At 38.1% G+C, this 18,437-nt stretch overlaps 2 protein-coding genes across 2 annotated transcripts; one reads left to right on the forward strand and one right to left on the reverse strand.

Annotated features, from left to right (window-relative positions):
• Window positions 1-7,407: 7,407 nt before the first annotated feature.
• On the reverse strand, window positions 7,408-10,040 carry LOC145791511 (PKS-NRPS hybrid synthetase cheA-like). The gene is made up of 4 exons (XM_082871868.1): window positions 8,968-10,040; window positions 7,976-8,888; window positions 7,670-7,768; window positions 7,408-7,584 (listed from the first exon to the last, which is right to left on the reverse strand). The coding sequence occupies exons 1-4, from the start codon at window positions 10,038-10,040 to the stop codon at window positions 7,408-7,410; spliced, it is 2,262 nt and encodes a 753-aa protein (XP_082727994.1).
• Window positions 10,041-11,132: 1,092 nt separating this feature from the next.
• LOC114277626 (agamous-like MADS-box protein AGL28) lies at window positions 11,133-11,498 on the forward strand. The gene has a single exon (XM_028219539.2). It carries the CDS (start codon window positions 11,133-11,135, stop codon window positions 11,496-11,498), a length of 366 nt encoding a protein of 121 aa, XP_028075340.2.
• The last annotated feature ends 6,939 nt before the right edge of the window (window positions 11,499-18,437 follow it).

Genomic DNA, 18,437 nt, shown 5'->3' on the forward strand with positions numbered 1-18,437 from the left:
CGCTATAAATATACTTTTGGCAACCAAACTTTGGTCGCCAAAGATAAAACTATTTTTTTTTCTTTTCATTCGGCTACTAAGCTATTTTAGTAGCTAAAACTAACTATACGGCGACAAAAATATTCTCTTGTCACTGAAAATATACTTTTAGTGACCAAATTTTTGGTCGCCAAAAATAAAAAAATAATTTTTTTCTTTTCATTCGGCTACTAAACAATTTTAGTAACTAAAACTAGCTCTACGGCTACTAAAATTTCTTTTAGTCACCAATTCTACTAAATTTTTTTAGTGGCCAATAATCAATATTTCCCGACTAAAAAAATTAGTAGCTAAATATTTGACTTTTGCCGACTAATATTATTTTTGGTAGCCAATTCCGTAACTTTTGGCGACTAAATTTTTTTTGGTCGCCAAAAATCTATTTCCTACTAGTTTTAAAGCTAGTAACTAATTTAACACACATTGATTCACAACATTTCTTTGACTGAAAATAATGCTTGTGAACACTAGTTTAGTACATGGTGTGAGTTCAAATGGACCTGAATAAGGACATAATTGGAATTACAGTTACAAAAATACATGAACAAAACCCTTGTAAGTAACTCTTCACGCTCTTTAACAAGTTAAGTGAGCTTTCTACACAATATTCCATAATCCTAGTGTTGAATTAGCCATGTTCATGTTTTTGTGTTGGAACCCTCCTAGCAAAGACCTTGAGGACCAGCTTCTCGAGGCTCAACTTCCTGACGCTCACCATGAACAGACGACAACACTAGATTGTCGTCATCAGTACTGGTTGTTGTCGGCTCCTTCGGATGCACTTAACGATGAACAACTTGAACAATTGAGAGCTGCACTGGAGGAGTTGAATAAGTTTATCGTTGCGGGAATGATTCAGCTTGGGCTGGAGGTTGAAAAGCCCGGGCCATTCCCTGCATCACCGGATAATCAACCAATCCAGCCCAATCCATGATGTCTCTAATAGATTCAGTCGTGGTCATCATCCCAATCGATGTTATATGTGTTATTGCTGCTGTCAAATCCTAAATTTGTTTTTTTTTTGGTTGTCTCGAGTCTTGTTTAGGATGTTGGTTGTGATTGTAGTTTGTTAGCTATATCATGGCTTCTCCTATGTTCCCTAATTATGTTAGAGTCTAATTAATAATGAATAAAACAGCAGCATTATTGTTAATGGTTCCTTTCTTTTTATGTAAAATTTGAGAAAAAATGGGCACCCAATTGTGGATATATGATTGGCAAATCTAATAACAATGTAAAACTAAAAAAAAAAAATTAGTTTTAATTTTACTAGGGGGTAAAAAAGAAGCAAATGTGCTACAAAGCCTTGAATTGGCTAGCCAAAAGAAGATTAGAGCTTTTCCTTAGGTCTTAAACATATTTAGGGCATGCTAATAGGTTTGAAGCTTGAGCGAAGTTTTGGGTTGTTTCCAAGTTTATAATGTTTTGTGCATAGATGTATATTGTAAAAATTTGTGAGATTTTGAAAGAGAAAAATAACAAAAGTTCATATTAATATGAAAAATGTGTTGATAACAATTAATCGAACGATAGCTCAATCAAGAAATCAAAACACATGTATTTTATTTATAAATGGTAATTCGAAGTAGTTTTGTGGAAGCAGGACACATATGTGGATGGATAGACTGGAATTGAAACAAGAAAAAGGGTAATTTTTTGGTAAATGAATAAGAAGCTACTTTTTGTTAAATACATAAATAATAATACTAGTAAAGTTGTGCCTGAAACTAAGTCAAAGATCTTATAGAATAAATAAAAATTTATTTTAAAAAAAATAACGGTAGCAAATGATTTAGAAGGTTTGGAAAAAGAAAAAGAAAATTTATCTGAACATAATTCCAGCAAGTTTCCTTGCATTTCAAAGTGTTTTCTTAAAGTCTGCCCAATTTCCTTTGGAATTCTAAAAGTTTTATAAGCCCTTTTTTCCCCAAAAGTTTCAAGAATTCCTAGAAAGTTTTCAATAAAATTATTGATTGCCACATCTTTTCTTTTATTCTATTGTTGTAATGACTTGTTTGTTGCTTATTATGTTTAAAAGTTTTAGAAGTTTTGCCTGGGAATTTTTTTTGAAGATTTCAAAAAGACTTTGTTAAAATTGTCACAAGATCCATTGATCAGATGATGTACTAGTCTCAATTATTATTTTTCATTAGTAATGATTATTATTAATTGTTCGTTCCTACATTATCTTTCTTTTAGTTGGTGATCGCCGTTGCTGCATTTATTAGCGGCTTAATTGAATCAACCTATAGGCGCATTTATTTTTGACGTTGTGTAATTAATTTTGATCACATTTTATTCTATTGTTGTCCAGCCTTGTTCGTTGTTCAAAGAAAATCTTATAACGTTTTCGTCTTAAATATGTGAACATTTGTAGAAAGTTCTCCGTTGAAGTTGCCACAAGGTTGTTTGATCGGATGATGTAATAGTCTCGTTTATTCTTTTGTCGTTTATTATTAATTGTTGATGATTGCTGCATTTTTTCCTTTTCTTTTGTGGATTATCGTTGTTGCATTTATTAGAAGCCTTTTATTTTAAAGAATGCTTCAAGAAGTTCTATAAAGTTTTTCTTCAAATTTGCCACTTCATTGATCAACTGAAGTAATATGCTTATTTTGTCTGTTGTCGTTTTGTTATTAATTTTGATCGTATTTATTCTATTGTCGTCATGTAATTTTTTGTCATTCATTATGTTTGAAAATGTCCTCACTTTTCTGTTTTCGAATTATTCAAAGATTTGTACAAAGTTCTCAATCGAAACTATGACAAGATCCTTTGATCGGATGATGTAATAGTGTCATTTATTCTTTTGTTGTTTATCATTAACGGTTGATTGCTGCATTTACTTTCTTTTATTTTTTGGATTACCGTTGTTGCATTTATTAGAAATACTTTTGTTTTTAACGAATTAAGAATTTTCTTAAAAAATCTTTTATCCGAATTGCCACAAGATTATTTAAAGGGGTGAGGTAATAGGGCCCATTTTTTTTTTTAATTATTGATTAATGCATTTTTTTGTGGTTGTTGTTATTGTTATATTGTCCGCATGCCTTTGTGCTTTTGAAAAAAATATATATATATATTTACAAAAAAATTTGTTGACACCAAATTTTTATAAACTTATAGCATATTGGAAATCAAATAACCTTAGATAATGATTTTTTGGGCTTAAAATAGGTCAAGATGTGAAATATATATAAATTGAACGTACTTCAGTAATTTGAAAAAGCTTTCCAACTATATAAAATGCATTTTAATTTGATTTAAAATTAGCAAAGAAAAATTAAAGAAAAGTCCATAAGTAATGATAGCAAAAGTTTTTAAAAATATCATCTAAACATAGTTCCCACAAGTTTTTATGCATTGTCGAGTGTTTTCCTATGGTTTCCACAAATCCCTTTAGACTTCATAAGTTTTTCAATAGTGTTAGAAAAACTAATTAAACGTACCAATAAATATACCAATTAAACAAAATATTAGGTGAATCTTATTTCTGTTTCTTATATTATTGTAAATTTGTTAAATTATTTATTTATTATATATATATATATATATCAGTAATATTAGATATTATGAAAGAAATATCATGAAAATTCTTCACCCTTGAATTAATTTGTAGCGTTTTATTGTATGTTATGCAATTACTCTTAGATTAGCTTTATGAAACTTTTCATAATATTTATTTCATGATATATAACACTACTCAATATATATTTTGGTGGAGTTCATTGACCAGTTCTTAAACCACCCTCATCAATTTTCAACAAATTATACATTTCTATACACACATAGATTATGTAAATCTGTGAACGTAATTAATTGAATTCCCAGACTGGATTTACATAATCTCTTGTTTACTCACAATAAGAATTAATGACGCTATGGGTCCATTACCATTTATGAAATAATGATAACAAGGACAAAACGGGAATTTCACACCCAAAAGGCAAGGAGAATTCGGGAGCTTCTATATACACACACCCTTTCCTCTCTATACAAATCCTTCTCAACACACACACTAAAAAAATAAATCCTAATATATTTGACTCACTACACACACCTATCATTCCACATATACCCCCAAATGTAAATCATACACACACACCCCCTCTCTCACACACACACCCGTGACAGACCCCTCTCACACACACACACCCATCTGAGAACCCCTCACACACACACACCCATCTCTCACACTCTCCACTGTTCCTCCCCAAAAGCTTCATCCATCCATTTGTGTCATTGAAGTATTGGCATTGAAGAGCATTGAAATTTTTACATTTTAGGTTAGTTTACACAGATTAGAATCTTCTCATTCCTATTTAATTTGTAATGTAGGGTTAATTCTTACCATTTTCGAAATTTTCAGTCCACCCCAATGCAAGTGATTGCCGTGTTTCATTCGGAACTGGTTATTCGAAATTTTTGTTTTTGTTCGGCACTAGAGTTCCGAAATTTCTGCTTCTATTCGGCACTATAGTTCCGAAAACATTTACTTGGTTCGGCTTTCAAGTGCCGAAAATAATTTTTTTTTTTCGGTTTTCAACTTCCGAGTAGTAGCTATAATTTCGGACAACAACTTTCGAACAGAACAGGTATTTTCGGACAACAACTTCCGAACAGAATAGGTGTTTTCGGACAACAACTTCCGAACACAATTTTTTTTTTTTCCCCTTCTAACACTTAATGATAACTCTTAATTATAACACTCACTACACACACTCTCATTAATTTTACACACTCTCTCTCATTATAATTTAAAATAGTTATTATTTACACACACACTCTCATTAATTTTACACACACACTCATTACACACACACTTATAATTTAAAACACTGTCATTAATTTTACACACACTCTGTTTATTTACACACACACTTAGTATTTTTTGCAGATAATATGGATGCTGAATATCAACAACGTGTCCCACCTACTGCTTCAAATAGACGACGTCGTGAATTGGATGTAGACCATCAACGGGGACGAGGGTGTGGGCGAGGACGAGGTCAAGGTCGTGGTCGAGGTCGTGATCCAGTTTCGGTAGAATATGATATTCCCAGTGCCAGTCAAAGTGGGGGCCGAAGCCAAAGACGAGTTGAAGGTTATGATATGCCTGACATTGCTGTGGAGGATACCTCTTTACCTGATTCTCCTCCTGTCCAGGAAGAGTACCTTACTCATGCTTTTCTAGGTGGACCAACTGATCCGTCAATACTGCGGAGTTTCAATAGTCATGTGGCTGCAGCTATTTGGCACGGGGAGGTAAACATTCCTCAGTAAAACTGAAATTCATTTGTATATGAGTTTTTTTTTTTTTTTTTTTTTTTTTGTGTGTTGTATGGTAGTTTGTAATGAGATATCATTTGTGTTGTAGGAACGAGGGCCCCTAAAGTGTCATAATCACTCTTCCAAGATCCTTGCATGGCCATGGTGGTTAGTAGAGAACAACACCAGATTCAAAGCCATTATTGAGCAGTCTGGACTGTCACAGTTAGCTCGTTGCACTTATCGGTTCGTCAACAAGCTTCTAGTCTCATGTTTTGTTGAGAGACGGCAACCTGAGACGAACACATTTCACATGACAGTTGGTGAGATGACCTTGACCCTGGATGATGCTGGCACTATTCTTGGCCTTCCCATTGTAGGCAAATCAGTCAGCATACCAGATGTGACAGATCATCATGGAGTTACATTACTCATTTATGGCTTGGGGATTACTGAACTTGCAGCACATGAAGAGGTTTCTTCTGCTGGTGGCAATTCAGTCAGGCTTGAATGGTTGCGAAGTCAGTTTGCTGGTGTCATAGATTCAGACCCCGAGGAGGCTATACAGTGCGCTGCAAGAGCTTATTTATTGTTTCTGTTGGGATGTACACTCTTCAGTGACAAGAGTGGCGGCAGGGTTCCCGTTGTTTACCTCGGCTTGTTGATGGATTTGGGATCCATACATACTTATGCCTGGGGTGCTGCTGCATTAGCATTTTTATATCGACAGTTGGGGTTTGCTAGCCGGTCTGGGGTTAAGCAGATGGGTGGTTATATGACTCTTTTGGAGGCGTGGATTTATGAGCACTTCCGAGCATTCCGACCTCATCAGAACATGGGCTACAATGAAGACATGCCACACGTGTACCATTGGGCATCTAGGAGAGAGGCGGGTTCCTCCATTGACCATTTGAAATCTTTTCGAGCCGAGCTTGACAGTTTAGTAGCTACTGATGTAAGTTTACTCATCCTGCGATAATTTTAACACTTCCATTTATCTTACCCTTTATGTACTTTAATGCAAAAACACTTTTCGTTTACAGGTTATTTGGGATCCATACCACAGCTGCAGAGACCGGCATCCACGTAACCCGGTTACGTTCTACCATGGATGCTTAAAGTGCTTAGACGTTGTCAAACCCTATCATCCAGATAGAGTTTTGAGGCAGTTTGGCAGGGTTCAAACCATCCCAGATGCACCGCTAGCTCCCAGTCGTGGTGCACGAGGCAACATATCTGCACGATATACCGTCATGTACAAATACTTGGATAGGATGTGGAAGGCTTAGGATAACCACGTGTTGTCTGCGCAACGGAGGAGCACACCAGTTCGTCAGCCTTGGCAATGTGTACCGGGTTACATGGATTGGTATAAGAATATCACGCACCTATATGTCGAGCACACTGATGAACCGCGTGTCCATGACCATCAGGATTTCAGCGAACATGCAGATGTAATATATTATCCCCTCTGATGCATATGTAACTTACTTTTTTTTCTGATATGTTCCCTAAAATGTGATATTCTTTTCAAATGCAGCGTATTGCACATGCACTGCAGATTTCACATCCTATTATTGACGCTGGTTATCAGGAGGGGATTCGCCATCCTTATCGACTTTACCAGGCTATCGAGAGTATGACACATGTTCTTGAAGGTCAGCACATTGACAAAGCTGGACCTAGTTCTGCTGGAGGTCGCTTTCCATCTTCGACATTGACATACAGTCGTAGGCCTAGGCGTAGGCATACAACTGATTCATGACATGTTATGTTGTTACATGTTATTTTGTTAGTTGATGAATATTGTTTGGTGTTTTTTGTAAGATGACATTGTTGTAATGGTAACAGTGGTTAATATTTTCTTATTAGAACGGAATGGCAACAATGGTGTTGTACTGACATTGTAATGACATTTTATTATTACAATGGAATGGTAACAATGGTCGTTGATTTTGTAAATGATATTTTCTTATTACAATGGAATGGTAACAATGGTCGATAACATTCAATCCACATTGCAAAACATAACACATTAACATCAAAAACACATCCATTAATTTCTTCCATAATTGTAACATTGTCAAATGCATACATGTGTCATGCGACATCAACAACATCAAAAGTCTCTCGAGTAGCTACATTATCATGAATAATGTCCTTGAAATGTTGAATGCGACGCACATATGCATCATCACAGTCCATAGCGCAAGGGTGACGGTATTTTCTCCAATTAGTGGCAATAGGAGGAACTGGATGGCCTGGCTGCAGCAAAACCTGCACCAAATATCAATTGACTTAGTGGTCATACCTCATAACTTCTTGTACATGCATAAACGCAATTGATAAGTTTCTGTTATACCAGGACGAAATGATTTTCATTGACAAACCCAATGGCAATCTCACGTCTATCAAGTTGAGGTACTGGCACTGTTCTAAGAGGTAAAAAGGTGAGACATTGCTGTAAAGACAAGTGGTATAACACAAGATTGTAGCACGATGCAACAAGATGCCCCATGTCTGGCATAGTCATCCAATGTGAGTATCCAGGACTGTCTTCAAAGTATGACAATATGCTTGTCAATTCTTCAAACCTTTCATAGGACCCATAAAGTGTAATCTATTCCTCTTTGTGTGTGTACAGCTCACCCAATAGGTCACGCCTAACCTGAGCCCAATCATCTTCTGTATGACCAATTGAAGCAGTTATAGCCCTGAAACCACAACTCCCATCTGCAGCTACATCCTTGACAAACTTAATGTATGGTTTTAACCCAGTAGGGAAAGCATCAACATATGCACCAGGTTTCACTGTTCTAGTAATGTATGCCTTCCCTTTCGGGTTCACCTTCTCCTTTCCCTTAACAGGTTGCTTCTTCTTGGTTTGCAGAGTAGAAGCTAATGTAGTGATTTGAGTGTCCCTAGGTGAGAAGGAATCATGTCCAGATTGCACTAACTCAAATGAACACGGGTCACGACAGGTAGAAACATTGATCTTCTTATGATCCCGAGGACGTGTTTTGGGCTTCACCTCCGGCTCAACAAGAAAAGTGCTTCCCGGATATACAATCTCTTTCAACTTCTTCAAAAGCTCCAATCGCATGGTTCTATCACTTTTATTAAACTTGTTCACAAACAACTCTACTTCTGCATGACAAGTCACCTCTGTTTCCTCTTCTTTCTTGCATATGGAGATATGAAGTTGCCTCCACTGTGAGTGTATGGTAGCAAGTGGTATAGGACGATCTTGTCTGATGTAGTCAGCAATCTCATGGGCGCAAGGTAAACCATGAGTGTGGCAAAGGACGCATCCACAAGCTTCAACATCAATACCAATGGAATTGGCTCTCTTACTCTCAACAAGCAAATACTCCAATGCAGAGATAGACAAATTCCCCCGTAGCTCCCTGAATTGAGAAGGTTTAAATTGATGTTGCACAACAGTTAGACTTTTCTCAAATGAAGCCTTGATATCAGTGTGTTGCAACTCAAGCAAACTGTGTATTTTCTCAAATGATGCCTGAAATGAGACTTGACATGAACCCAATTGTCTTTTAAGTTTTGCATGTGCACTCTCTGCCCTGTTCAATTCAATGTAAGCCAAGTTAAAATCAAGAATATGGCACTTATTAATAACATATTGAAGAAAAGTAATCTTACCGGTTCGTTGTAACATTGCCACAATGCATACACGTGTCTGTCCATGCCGCCACAAATTTGTCCTTGTAAGGAACCAACCAAGTATCCATGACATATTTGACTGCATCAGGATAACTACTGAATTCCTTAAGTAATGATTGAAGACGCTCCTCGTATTGAATTTCAGAAGATGAGTACACTACAGAGTTCCACTCATGGTTGAACTTCTCCCATTTTTGCTGTGTCTCAAACATTTTCTTGCATTTGGTCAACACATTCTTACTGATATGCCAACGACATAATAAATTTCTGGCACTCGGGAATATCTTCTGTATGCCATTCATCAAGGCTAGCTCTCTGTCAGTAACAATAACTGTTGGCACAACAAACCCATCCATGACATCACGTAATGTAGCTAACACCCACGCATAGTTATCGACCCTCTCATACTGTAAGTATGCAAAAGCTACAGAGAATGTCATTTCAGTTGATGTCACTCCCACAATTTCAAGAAGAGGAAGCCGATATCTGTTAGTTTTATATGTGCAATCCATAATTAATATACGTGGGAAAGACCGAAATAAGTCCAAACTGGTAGGATGTGCCCAAAACAAGTCTGTCACAGTCATCGTGGACTCTTCAGACCGATGGCGCTCAATGTAATTATACTTGGCCAATTCACCCAATAAGTGTTGCATCTGTGATCTTCCAGCTCTCTGTACCACCCTGTTTCGATGGCGTACATTGTAAATGGTTTTAAGTGTGCTTACATTGAGGGCATCTCGCTGTTTCAAGGTTACTAGGATTTCTTTTGGCCGAACCATGCTCTTTGACATATCCATTAACAATGCTTTCTCATCCTTTGATAGCCTCCCCGCATATGAATGTCCCTCGAGGTGGTCCGCAGGTGGATGATTATGCAATCCGCATATTACAGTCAATGTCCATTCATCATATGTGGTAAACCTGTGAGCCCTCATATCAAAAGGACAACCACACTTCTTCATACCGGTTATTCTTGATGTATTGTTGCCATCATGTTTTAACTTCTTTGTTGCTCTATATTGGCCACTCCTCTCACAAGCAAGATACATCCTGGGTGTTTTTTTCCCTCCACCATAGTCTGATGTTTTGATTACAATGACCAAACCATTTCTCTTTCCAACTTCACGTACCCAGTTAAGCAATTCATCCTTACTTTTGAATACCTACAAAGTTAAATAAATATTATCAAACATTTACATTTGGTGAGCAATTCAAAACATAATCATTATAATTTCGTAGACTGAACTTGTTCAGTTGTGAAATGAGTGGTGTAATCTAACACAAAATCCGCGCAAACCTGACTTCCTTGAGTTGACACATATTCCTGCATGTTTTGTATAACATTACAAATTTTTAATGGCATTATAAAGATTAATTTGCAATTTGAAACTGTAAATTTGGTATGCAGTTTGCAAATTTGGAATATAAAATGGAAAAAAAAGATTTACTTCATTTAGAAGTAGTTGTCCGAATTTTTTTTCAAATTTCGGAAGTTAAATGTTGTACAAGTTAACTTTGTTCGGACAACAACTTCCGAATTTTAATACATTTTTTGGACAGCAACTTTCGAAATTTATCACTTTTTTGGGACATCAACTTCCGAAAATACAAAATTATTTCGGTAGTACATTTCCGAACAAAATAACAAAATTCGGCTCTGGTTATCCGAACGACGCTGCGAAAAAAAAAAAAAAATTAAACTCACATTTCCTTCGCTCTGCTTCACATGAATACTTATTTGCTGATTTTCAGAAGGTAAATCCTCCATCACAATGATGTTTTCCCTACAGAAATGCCAAAGCCCTTTGTAAAAAATGAAAACCCTACAGAAATGCCAAAGCCATTTTCAAAGAAGGATGCCAAACCAGTGGCTTACACACACGATGCAACAATGTGAACTCTGAGGTGTGCATTGAGATGTTTTCAATTAACAATGGTGTCTAAAATGGTAATTTCACTTAGGGATAAAATTGTAATAAAATTAAATAACATTAAGTGTGTGTATTGAGGGGATTAGGTGTGTGTATATAGAAGCTCCCGGAGAATTCCCTTTTAAATACCCATCTAGTTTTAAGTTTAGGGCACACACAACTCATTGGGGTCTCTTTCTTTGATTTGACAATAAAATTTTAAGTTCAGCCATGGAAAACAAAAACAAGGGTGGAAAAAAGTCCAAGCTTGTGAGGCTTAACAACTCACAATTAAGCTTCTTGAAACGCCGCTTTAGCCTATTCAAGAAGGCTAATGAGCTTTCTACCCGTTGTGGCATTGAAGTTGCTGTCATGCTTGTGCTTCAGCGCAACCCTAGCGTTGATGAACTGAGGCTAGGAACAGCTAGAAAGAATGAGGCTTTGTTTGGAGCTTCTATTGAGGAGCTTAGCTTGGAACAGCTTAAGGAATTGAAAGCTAAATTGATGGAGGTGAGGGAGAAAGTAACCAACAAACTGGTGGAGCTCTTGAAGGAGGCTAATGGTGGTGGTGGCTTTGAGATGGCTCATGGTTTTTAACCATGGGGAGGGTCCAAATTCCGTTTGAGTTCTCCAAATTTTACAAAAATAATAGGTGCATAGATTAAAATACAAAAAGTACATTATGTAATTGAGATTTTATTTTCAACTATAGAGTGTACTTTTCTTTTTCCTTTTTTAATTCTGAGCAACTAATATTTTTGATTTGTGTGTGTTGCTTGGTTGCTATCTGTCACGACCCAAACCCGGCCCTATGGGTTTAGCATCGTAACCGGCCAGTAATCCGAGATTACCGAAGGCCTGCGGAACAGTAGAATAGTAAAACAGAGTACAGGGCCTGGCGGAAGCCAAAACAGTAAATAAACAATGTCCAATGAGCTGTGACAGTCTATATGCAAAAAGACTTTTCATACATTTGTACGTAGACAGTGCAGAACAGTATGCACGATATTTACAATCATTCAGACTAGGGACTTCATCCCTTACACAACAGTACAGTAACATGCAGTCTATACAATCCACTCGGTTATTACAAAACAGTAAGACAGTACAGAAGGGGGAATTGTAAAACACCCCTAAGCCTTAACACGATAGGCTCGGAACCTCGCAGTGAGGCACATAGGCTGGCTTGACAAAACTGGAGTAACTCTGACGCTCCTAGTTGCGGTCTGGTGCTTGAACACCTACATATATATATAAGCAGTGAGCTAAAGCCCAGTGAATAACATAATGCGTAAAGAGGTTAAGAATGAATGTCCTTACAGTATGAAAACAGTTCAATTAAACAGTATTTCAATTGTTCAGTCAGTATAGTCATATGTGGCACACCCATTAGTATAACAGTACAGTAAGCAGTAGGTCTTAAAAGATCGAACAGTAATGATGGCCATCAGTCAGTAAACAGTAGTGGTTCCAACAAGGGAACCGACAGAGATTTCTGTCACAGTAACAGTAAACAGTAGGTGCTAAGGATGCCACAATACAGTTTAGAATATAGGACATACATTCATTCAGTTAACAATATCAGTTCAGAAAACAGCATAGTTCAGTTGTTCAGAAGATAATCATTTGTGAACATATCTTTACACAATCGTTACTCACAGAGTTTGGGCTACAGTATGCTAGAGCATGCTTTCCCAGTCGCTAACCCTACACAGTTAACAGATTGAATACACTAAGCTACACAGCTGGGAAAGATAATAACTTAATCCCTAAATGCCTCGGTGTGTTCTACATCTATATCCTCAATAAGATGCCTTAAACTAGGCCTAAGAATGCCTAGAATGGGATGAGGATGCAAAGATGTACTCAAAAGCAGTTTCAAAATTTTCAGAAAAACAGAGGCCCACTCGAGCTCAGGTTTCCCCGCTCGAGCGGACATGCAACAAAGGTACACGCTCCAGCGTCAAATCTCCCGCTCGAGCGTACTGTAAAAGTACTGGATGGGTGAAATCTCCGCTCGACGGACGTTCGACGCCCGCTCGATCATGAGACACATGCCTCCGCTCGAGCGCCCAATCCTCCGCTCGAGCGGACTGTAAAACGGTGCAGAGAAAATACTGGATGCTCGGATTCCACGCTCGAGCGCCACTCCCCCGCTCGAGCGGAAGTGCAAAATCTGGAAAACCCAGATTGCACCACCAAGCTCAAAACCAAGTTCAAAAGCATCAAAACCAATCCTCTTGGGCCCATTTTCTGGAAAACATTTGTAAACACATGGAATAACATGGTTCAAAGCTCAATTTGAGAAATCAAAGCCCAAGGGTGTTTAATTCAAACCCAATTTCAAACCATTTTCAAGAACAAGATAAACATGCAACATGCATGACTTTTAAACAACTTTGAAGCTCAATTTGATGCTCTAAGGAGCCAATTGATCCAAAAACAAGTTGAAAACATGGATCATTACAAAACTATGGACATGCATGTACCATTTGCCATGAACTCAACTCAAAATCCAATAATTCAAACATGCATGCATGAATTATGCTCTATATCAACATGTATGAACTAAAACATGACTTAGCTCTATAATTTAGCATGGACCATGCAAGAATTAGCTCAAACACAAGAATGAGAAGATGAAATCCTTACCTAAGTCTTGAATTAGGAGACTAGGAGCTCAAATATGCAATCTATGCTCCAATTCTCTTAAATTTCCAAGCAAAACCAAGCAAAGTGAGATGAAATCTACCTCTAAAGTCTCTCTCTCTCACTAAGGTCGGCAAGGCAAGGAAGAAGGCTGAGGAAAACGTTTTGATCCAAGTGTGCAAGGCTCTAATAGTGACTAGGTAGTGGGCCACTCATGTGGCAAAAGTGTAAATGAGTCAAACTCTACAATTGGTCAATATTTAATCTAATTTAATCATACCTAATCAGTTTTTAGATAATTACACCGTAAAATCACATTAATTATGATGATCATAAAACATCAATCAATTCCCGATTCGGCCGCCGATAAGGCTTTCAATTAGCAGTTTAAACATAAAACGTGAACAGATCAAATAATCAATCAAACAGATAGAATACAGATTAACACACATACTCAGTCAATTCAGTTCTCGTTTTCGGTCAGTCAGTTCAGTACTTTAATCAGTTCAATTATCGGTCATAATCAATTCAGTTTGACGGTAATCAATGTTTATCGGTAAGCAGTGATGAGGGTTATTACAGTCTCCCCTCCTTATAAAGAGTTTAGTCCTATAAACTCGAGTTACCTTCGTTCTGGAAGAAAACAGGATTCAATGGAAACAGTTCAGGATATCTTTTAGCCATGTCCTCTTCCCTTTCCCAAGTGGCATACACACCACCGTGGTTCTGCCAGTCAACTTTTACCAGCGGGATTTCTTTGTTTCTCAGTTTCTTGATCCGTCTGTTTACAATCTGTATAGGCCGTTCCTCATAAGTGTAGTTATCACTCAGCACTATACGAGTAGGCTCTATTACATGGAAAGGATCCCGGAGGTAGTCTCTCAACATAGAAATGTGGAAGACGTTATGCATATGCTCCATTTCAGGAGGAAGCGCAACTTGATACGCCACCGGATTGATTTTCTCAATAATCTCATATGGTCCGGCGTACCTCGGTGCTAACTTGCCTTTGACTCCAAAACGAGTCTGGCCTTTCATCGGTGTCACTTTCACAAATACGTGATCACCCACTTCATACTCTCTGTCTCGTCTTCTGACATCAGCATAACTCTTCTGTCTGCTCTATGCAGTTTTCAATCTCTGTTGTATCAGTTTCACTTTCTCGGTTGTTTCATATACAATCTCGGGTCCAAGCAAAGGCCCGTCTCCAACTTCTGCCCAGCAAATCGGAGATCTACATTTTCTGCCATATAATGCCTCGAAAGACGCCATACCAATACTCGAATGGTAGCTGTTGTTGTAGGCGAATTCGGCTAATGGCAAATGGCTTTCCCAGTTTCCCTAAAAATCCAGGACACACATTCTCAGTAAATCCTCCAGAGTCTGGATGGTTCTTTCTGACTGGCCATCTGACTGAGGATGATAGGCACTACTCAGTCTCAGTTCAGTACCCAGTGCAGTCTGTAGGCTTTGCCAGAATCTTGATGTAAACTTCGAATCCCTGTCAGAAACAATGGACACAGGCACTCCATGCAGTCTAACAATTTCATCAATATAGAGTATAGCCAATTTGTCCGCATTATAAATTGTCTTAACAGGTAAGAAGTGAGCAGATTTAGTCAGTCTATCAACAATAACCCAAATCGAGTCCATACCTTTATTGGAGCGAGGCAATCCCACAATAAAATCCATGGTGATATGCTCCCACTTCCATTCCGGTATTGGTAAGGGCTGTAACAAGCCTGGGGGTCGTTGATGTTCGGCTTTAACTTGTTGGCAATGAAGACATTTGGATACAAAATCGGCAATTTCTTTCTTCATTCCTGGCCACCAGAAATTCAATTTCAGATCTTGATACATTTTCGTATTCCCTGGATGGATAGAAAATTTTGAGTTGTGGCCCTCTTGCAGAACTCTTCTTTTCAGTTCAGTATCGTTCGGTACACACAGTCTTTCTTGAAATTTCAGTACATTATTCTCAAATTTGAATCCCGGTCTCGGTTTAGATTCTCTTTCTTCGATGATCTTCTTCAAGAAGCCATCCAGTTGCTGTTTCTCTTTAATCTCTTCAATCAATGCTGGTTGAGCAGAAATAGCAGCTAAGGTTCCACCTTGTTCTCGTAAAACAATTTCAATTTCAGACTTTTCAAGGTCACAAAGCAACTCTTTCTGCCCGGTAAACAAACAGGCTAGATTTCCAATTGATTTTTGGCTCAATGCATCGGCAACGGTATTGGCTTTTCCCGGATGGTACAATATCTGTAGGTCATAGTCTTTGATCAGTTCTAGCCATCTCCGCTGTCTCATATTCAGTTCTTTCTGTGTGAAGAAATATTTTAGGCTCTTGTGGTCGGTGTATACTTCACACGTTGCCCTATACAGATAGTGGCGCCAGATTTTCAGTGCAAATACTACTGCAGCAAGTTCCAAATCGTGGGTCGGGTAGTTCTTTTCATGTGGTCTCAGTTGTCGGGAAGCATAGGCAATTACTCTCCCACTCTGCATTAAAACACACCCCAAACCCTTATGAGAAGCATCACTAAATATGGTAAAACCATCCGTACCTGAAGGTAAGGTAAGAACCGGTGCAGTCACGAGTCGAGTTTTCAACTCTTGGAAAGCTGATTCCCTTTGATCAGTCCAGCCAAATGATATTCCTTTCTGAGTCAGTTGAGTCAATGGTAAGGCGATTTTGGAGAAATCTTTGACAAATCTTCTATAATACCCGGCTAGTCCCAAAAAGCTTCGGACTTCTGTCACATTTGTTGGTCTAGGCCAGTTCACTACAGCTTCAATTTTCTGTGGATCAACAGAAATTCCGTCTTTGCTAACAACATGCCCCAAAAACATAACATGGTCAAGCCAAAATTCACATTTAGACAGTTTAGCATACAGTTTCTGTTCTCTTAAGGTTTGTAGGGCAAGTCTCAGATGATGTTCATGTTCTTCTACACTCTTGGAGTAAATCAATATGTCATCAATAAATACAACAATAAAATTGTCAAGGTATGGTTTAAAAATTCTATTCATAAGGTCCATAAATGCAGCTGGTGCGTTCGTGACTCCGAAAGGCATAACTAAAAATTCGTAATGTCCATATCTCGTTCTAAAAGCAGTTTTATCAATGTCATCTGATTTAACTTTCAACTGATGATATCCGGATCTGAGATCAATCTTAGAAAACACTTGCGCTCCCTGTAACTGATCAAATAAGTCATCAATACGTGGCAATGGGTATTTATTTTTCACAGTTACCTTGTTCAGTTCACGGTAGTCAATGCACAGTCTCAGTGAGCCGTCCTTCTTCTTTACAAACAAAACAGGTGCGCCCCACTGTGAAGTACTGGGCCTGATGAACTTTTTGTCTAATAGTTCTTGCAATTGCACCTTCAGTTCTTTCAGTTCAGTTGGAGCCATTCGGTAAGGAGCTTTAGATACTGGCTGTGTTCCAGGAACCACATCAACGGTAAATTCAATCTCCCTGTCAGTCAAATCTCCCGGAAGATTATCTGGAAAAACGTTTGGAAATTCTCTGACTATAGGAATACAGTTCACATTAGCATTATCAGCAGTAGACACAGTCAGTACAAAACACATATACCCTTTACACCCCTTTCTAATCAGTTTAACAGCCTTCACAGATGAAATCAAATACGGAGGGGGTACTACCCCAATCCCATTAAACACAAATTCAGGTAGGCCAGGTGGACGGAAAACTACTTGTTTTGTTACACAGTCTATGGTAGCATGATATTTCGTTAACCAGTCCATCCCCAATATTACATCAAAATGGTCAATGTTCAATGGCAGTAAATCGATAAACAGATGTGCATCTCCAACAACAATTTCACAAGCAGGGTACATGTATGCACAAGTCATAGATCCCCTAACGGGTGATGATACAGCTAACAGATAGTTCATAGGTTCTAAGGGTCTATTCAATTTACGCGAAAAAGCATGCGATACATAAGAATGCGTAGACCCCGAATCAATCAGTACATACATAAGCATTCTGAGTACAAATAGAGAGGATACCTGACACAACGGTCTCGGTATTCTGGACATCTCCCGGTACTAGGGCGAACACTCGGCCCTGCCTCATAAACTCACATTTCCTTCGCTCTGCTTCACATGAATACTTATTTGCTGATTTTCGGAAGGTAAATCCTCCATCACAATGATGTTTTCCCTACAGAAATGCCAAAGCCCTTTGTAAAAAATGAAAACCCTACAGAAATGCCAAAGCCATTTTCAAAGAAGGATGCCAAACTAGTGGCTTACACACACGATGCAACAATGTGAACTCTGAGGTGTGCATTGAGATGTTTTCAATTAACAATGGTGTCTAAAATGGTAATTTCACTTAGGGATAAAATTGTAATAAAATTAAATAACATTAAGTGTGTGTATTGAGGGGATTAGGTGTGTGTATATAGAAGCTCCCGGAGAATTCCCTTTTAAATACCCATCTAGTTTTAAGTTTAGGGCACACATAACTCATTGGGGTCTCTTTCTTTGATTTGACAATAAAATTTTAAGTTCAACCATGGAAAACAAAAACAAGGGTGGAAAAAAGTCCAAGCTTGTGAGGCTTAACAACTCACAATTAAGCTTCTTGAAACGCCGCTTTAGCCTATTCAAGAAGGCTAATGAGCTTTCTACCCGTTGTGGCATTGAAGTTGCTGTCATGCTTGTGCTTCAGCGCAACCCTAGCGTTGATGAACTGAGGCTAGGAACAGCTAGAAAGATAGAGGCTTTGTTTGGAGCTTCTATTGAGGAGCTTAGCTTGGAACAGCTTAAGGAATTGAAAGCTAAATTGATGGAGGTGAGGGAGAAAGTAACCAACAAACTGGTGGAGCTCTTGAAGGAGGCTAATGGTGGTGGTGG

Source organism: Camellia sinensis, chromosome 5, assembly GCF_055761805.1.
Source record: "Camellia sinensis isolate YWXY chromosome 5, ASM5576180v1, whole genome shotgun sequence".
Taxonomy (NCBI): domain Eukaryota; kingdom Viridiplantae; phylum Streptophyta; class Magnoliopsida; order Ericales; family Theaceae; genus Camellia; species Camellia sinensis.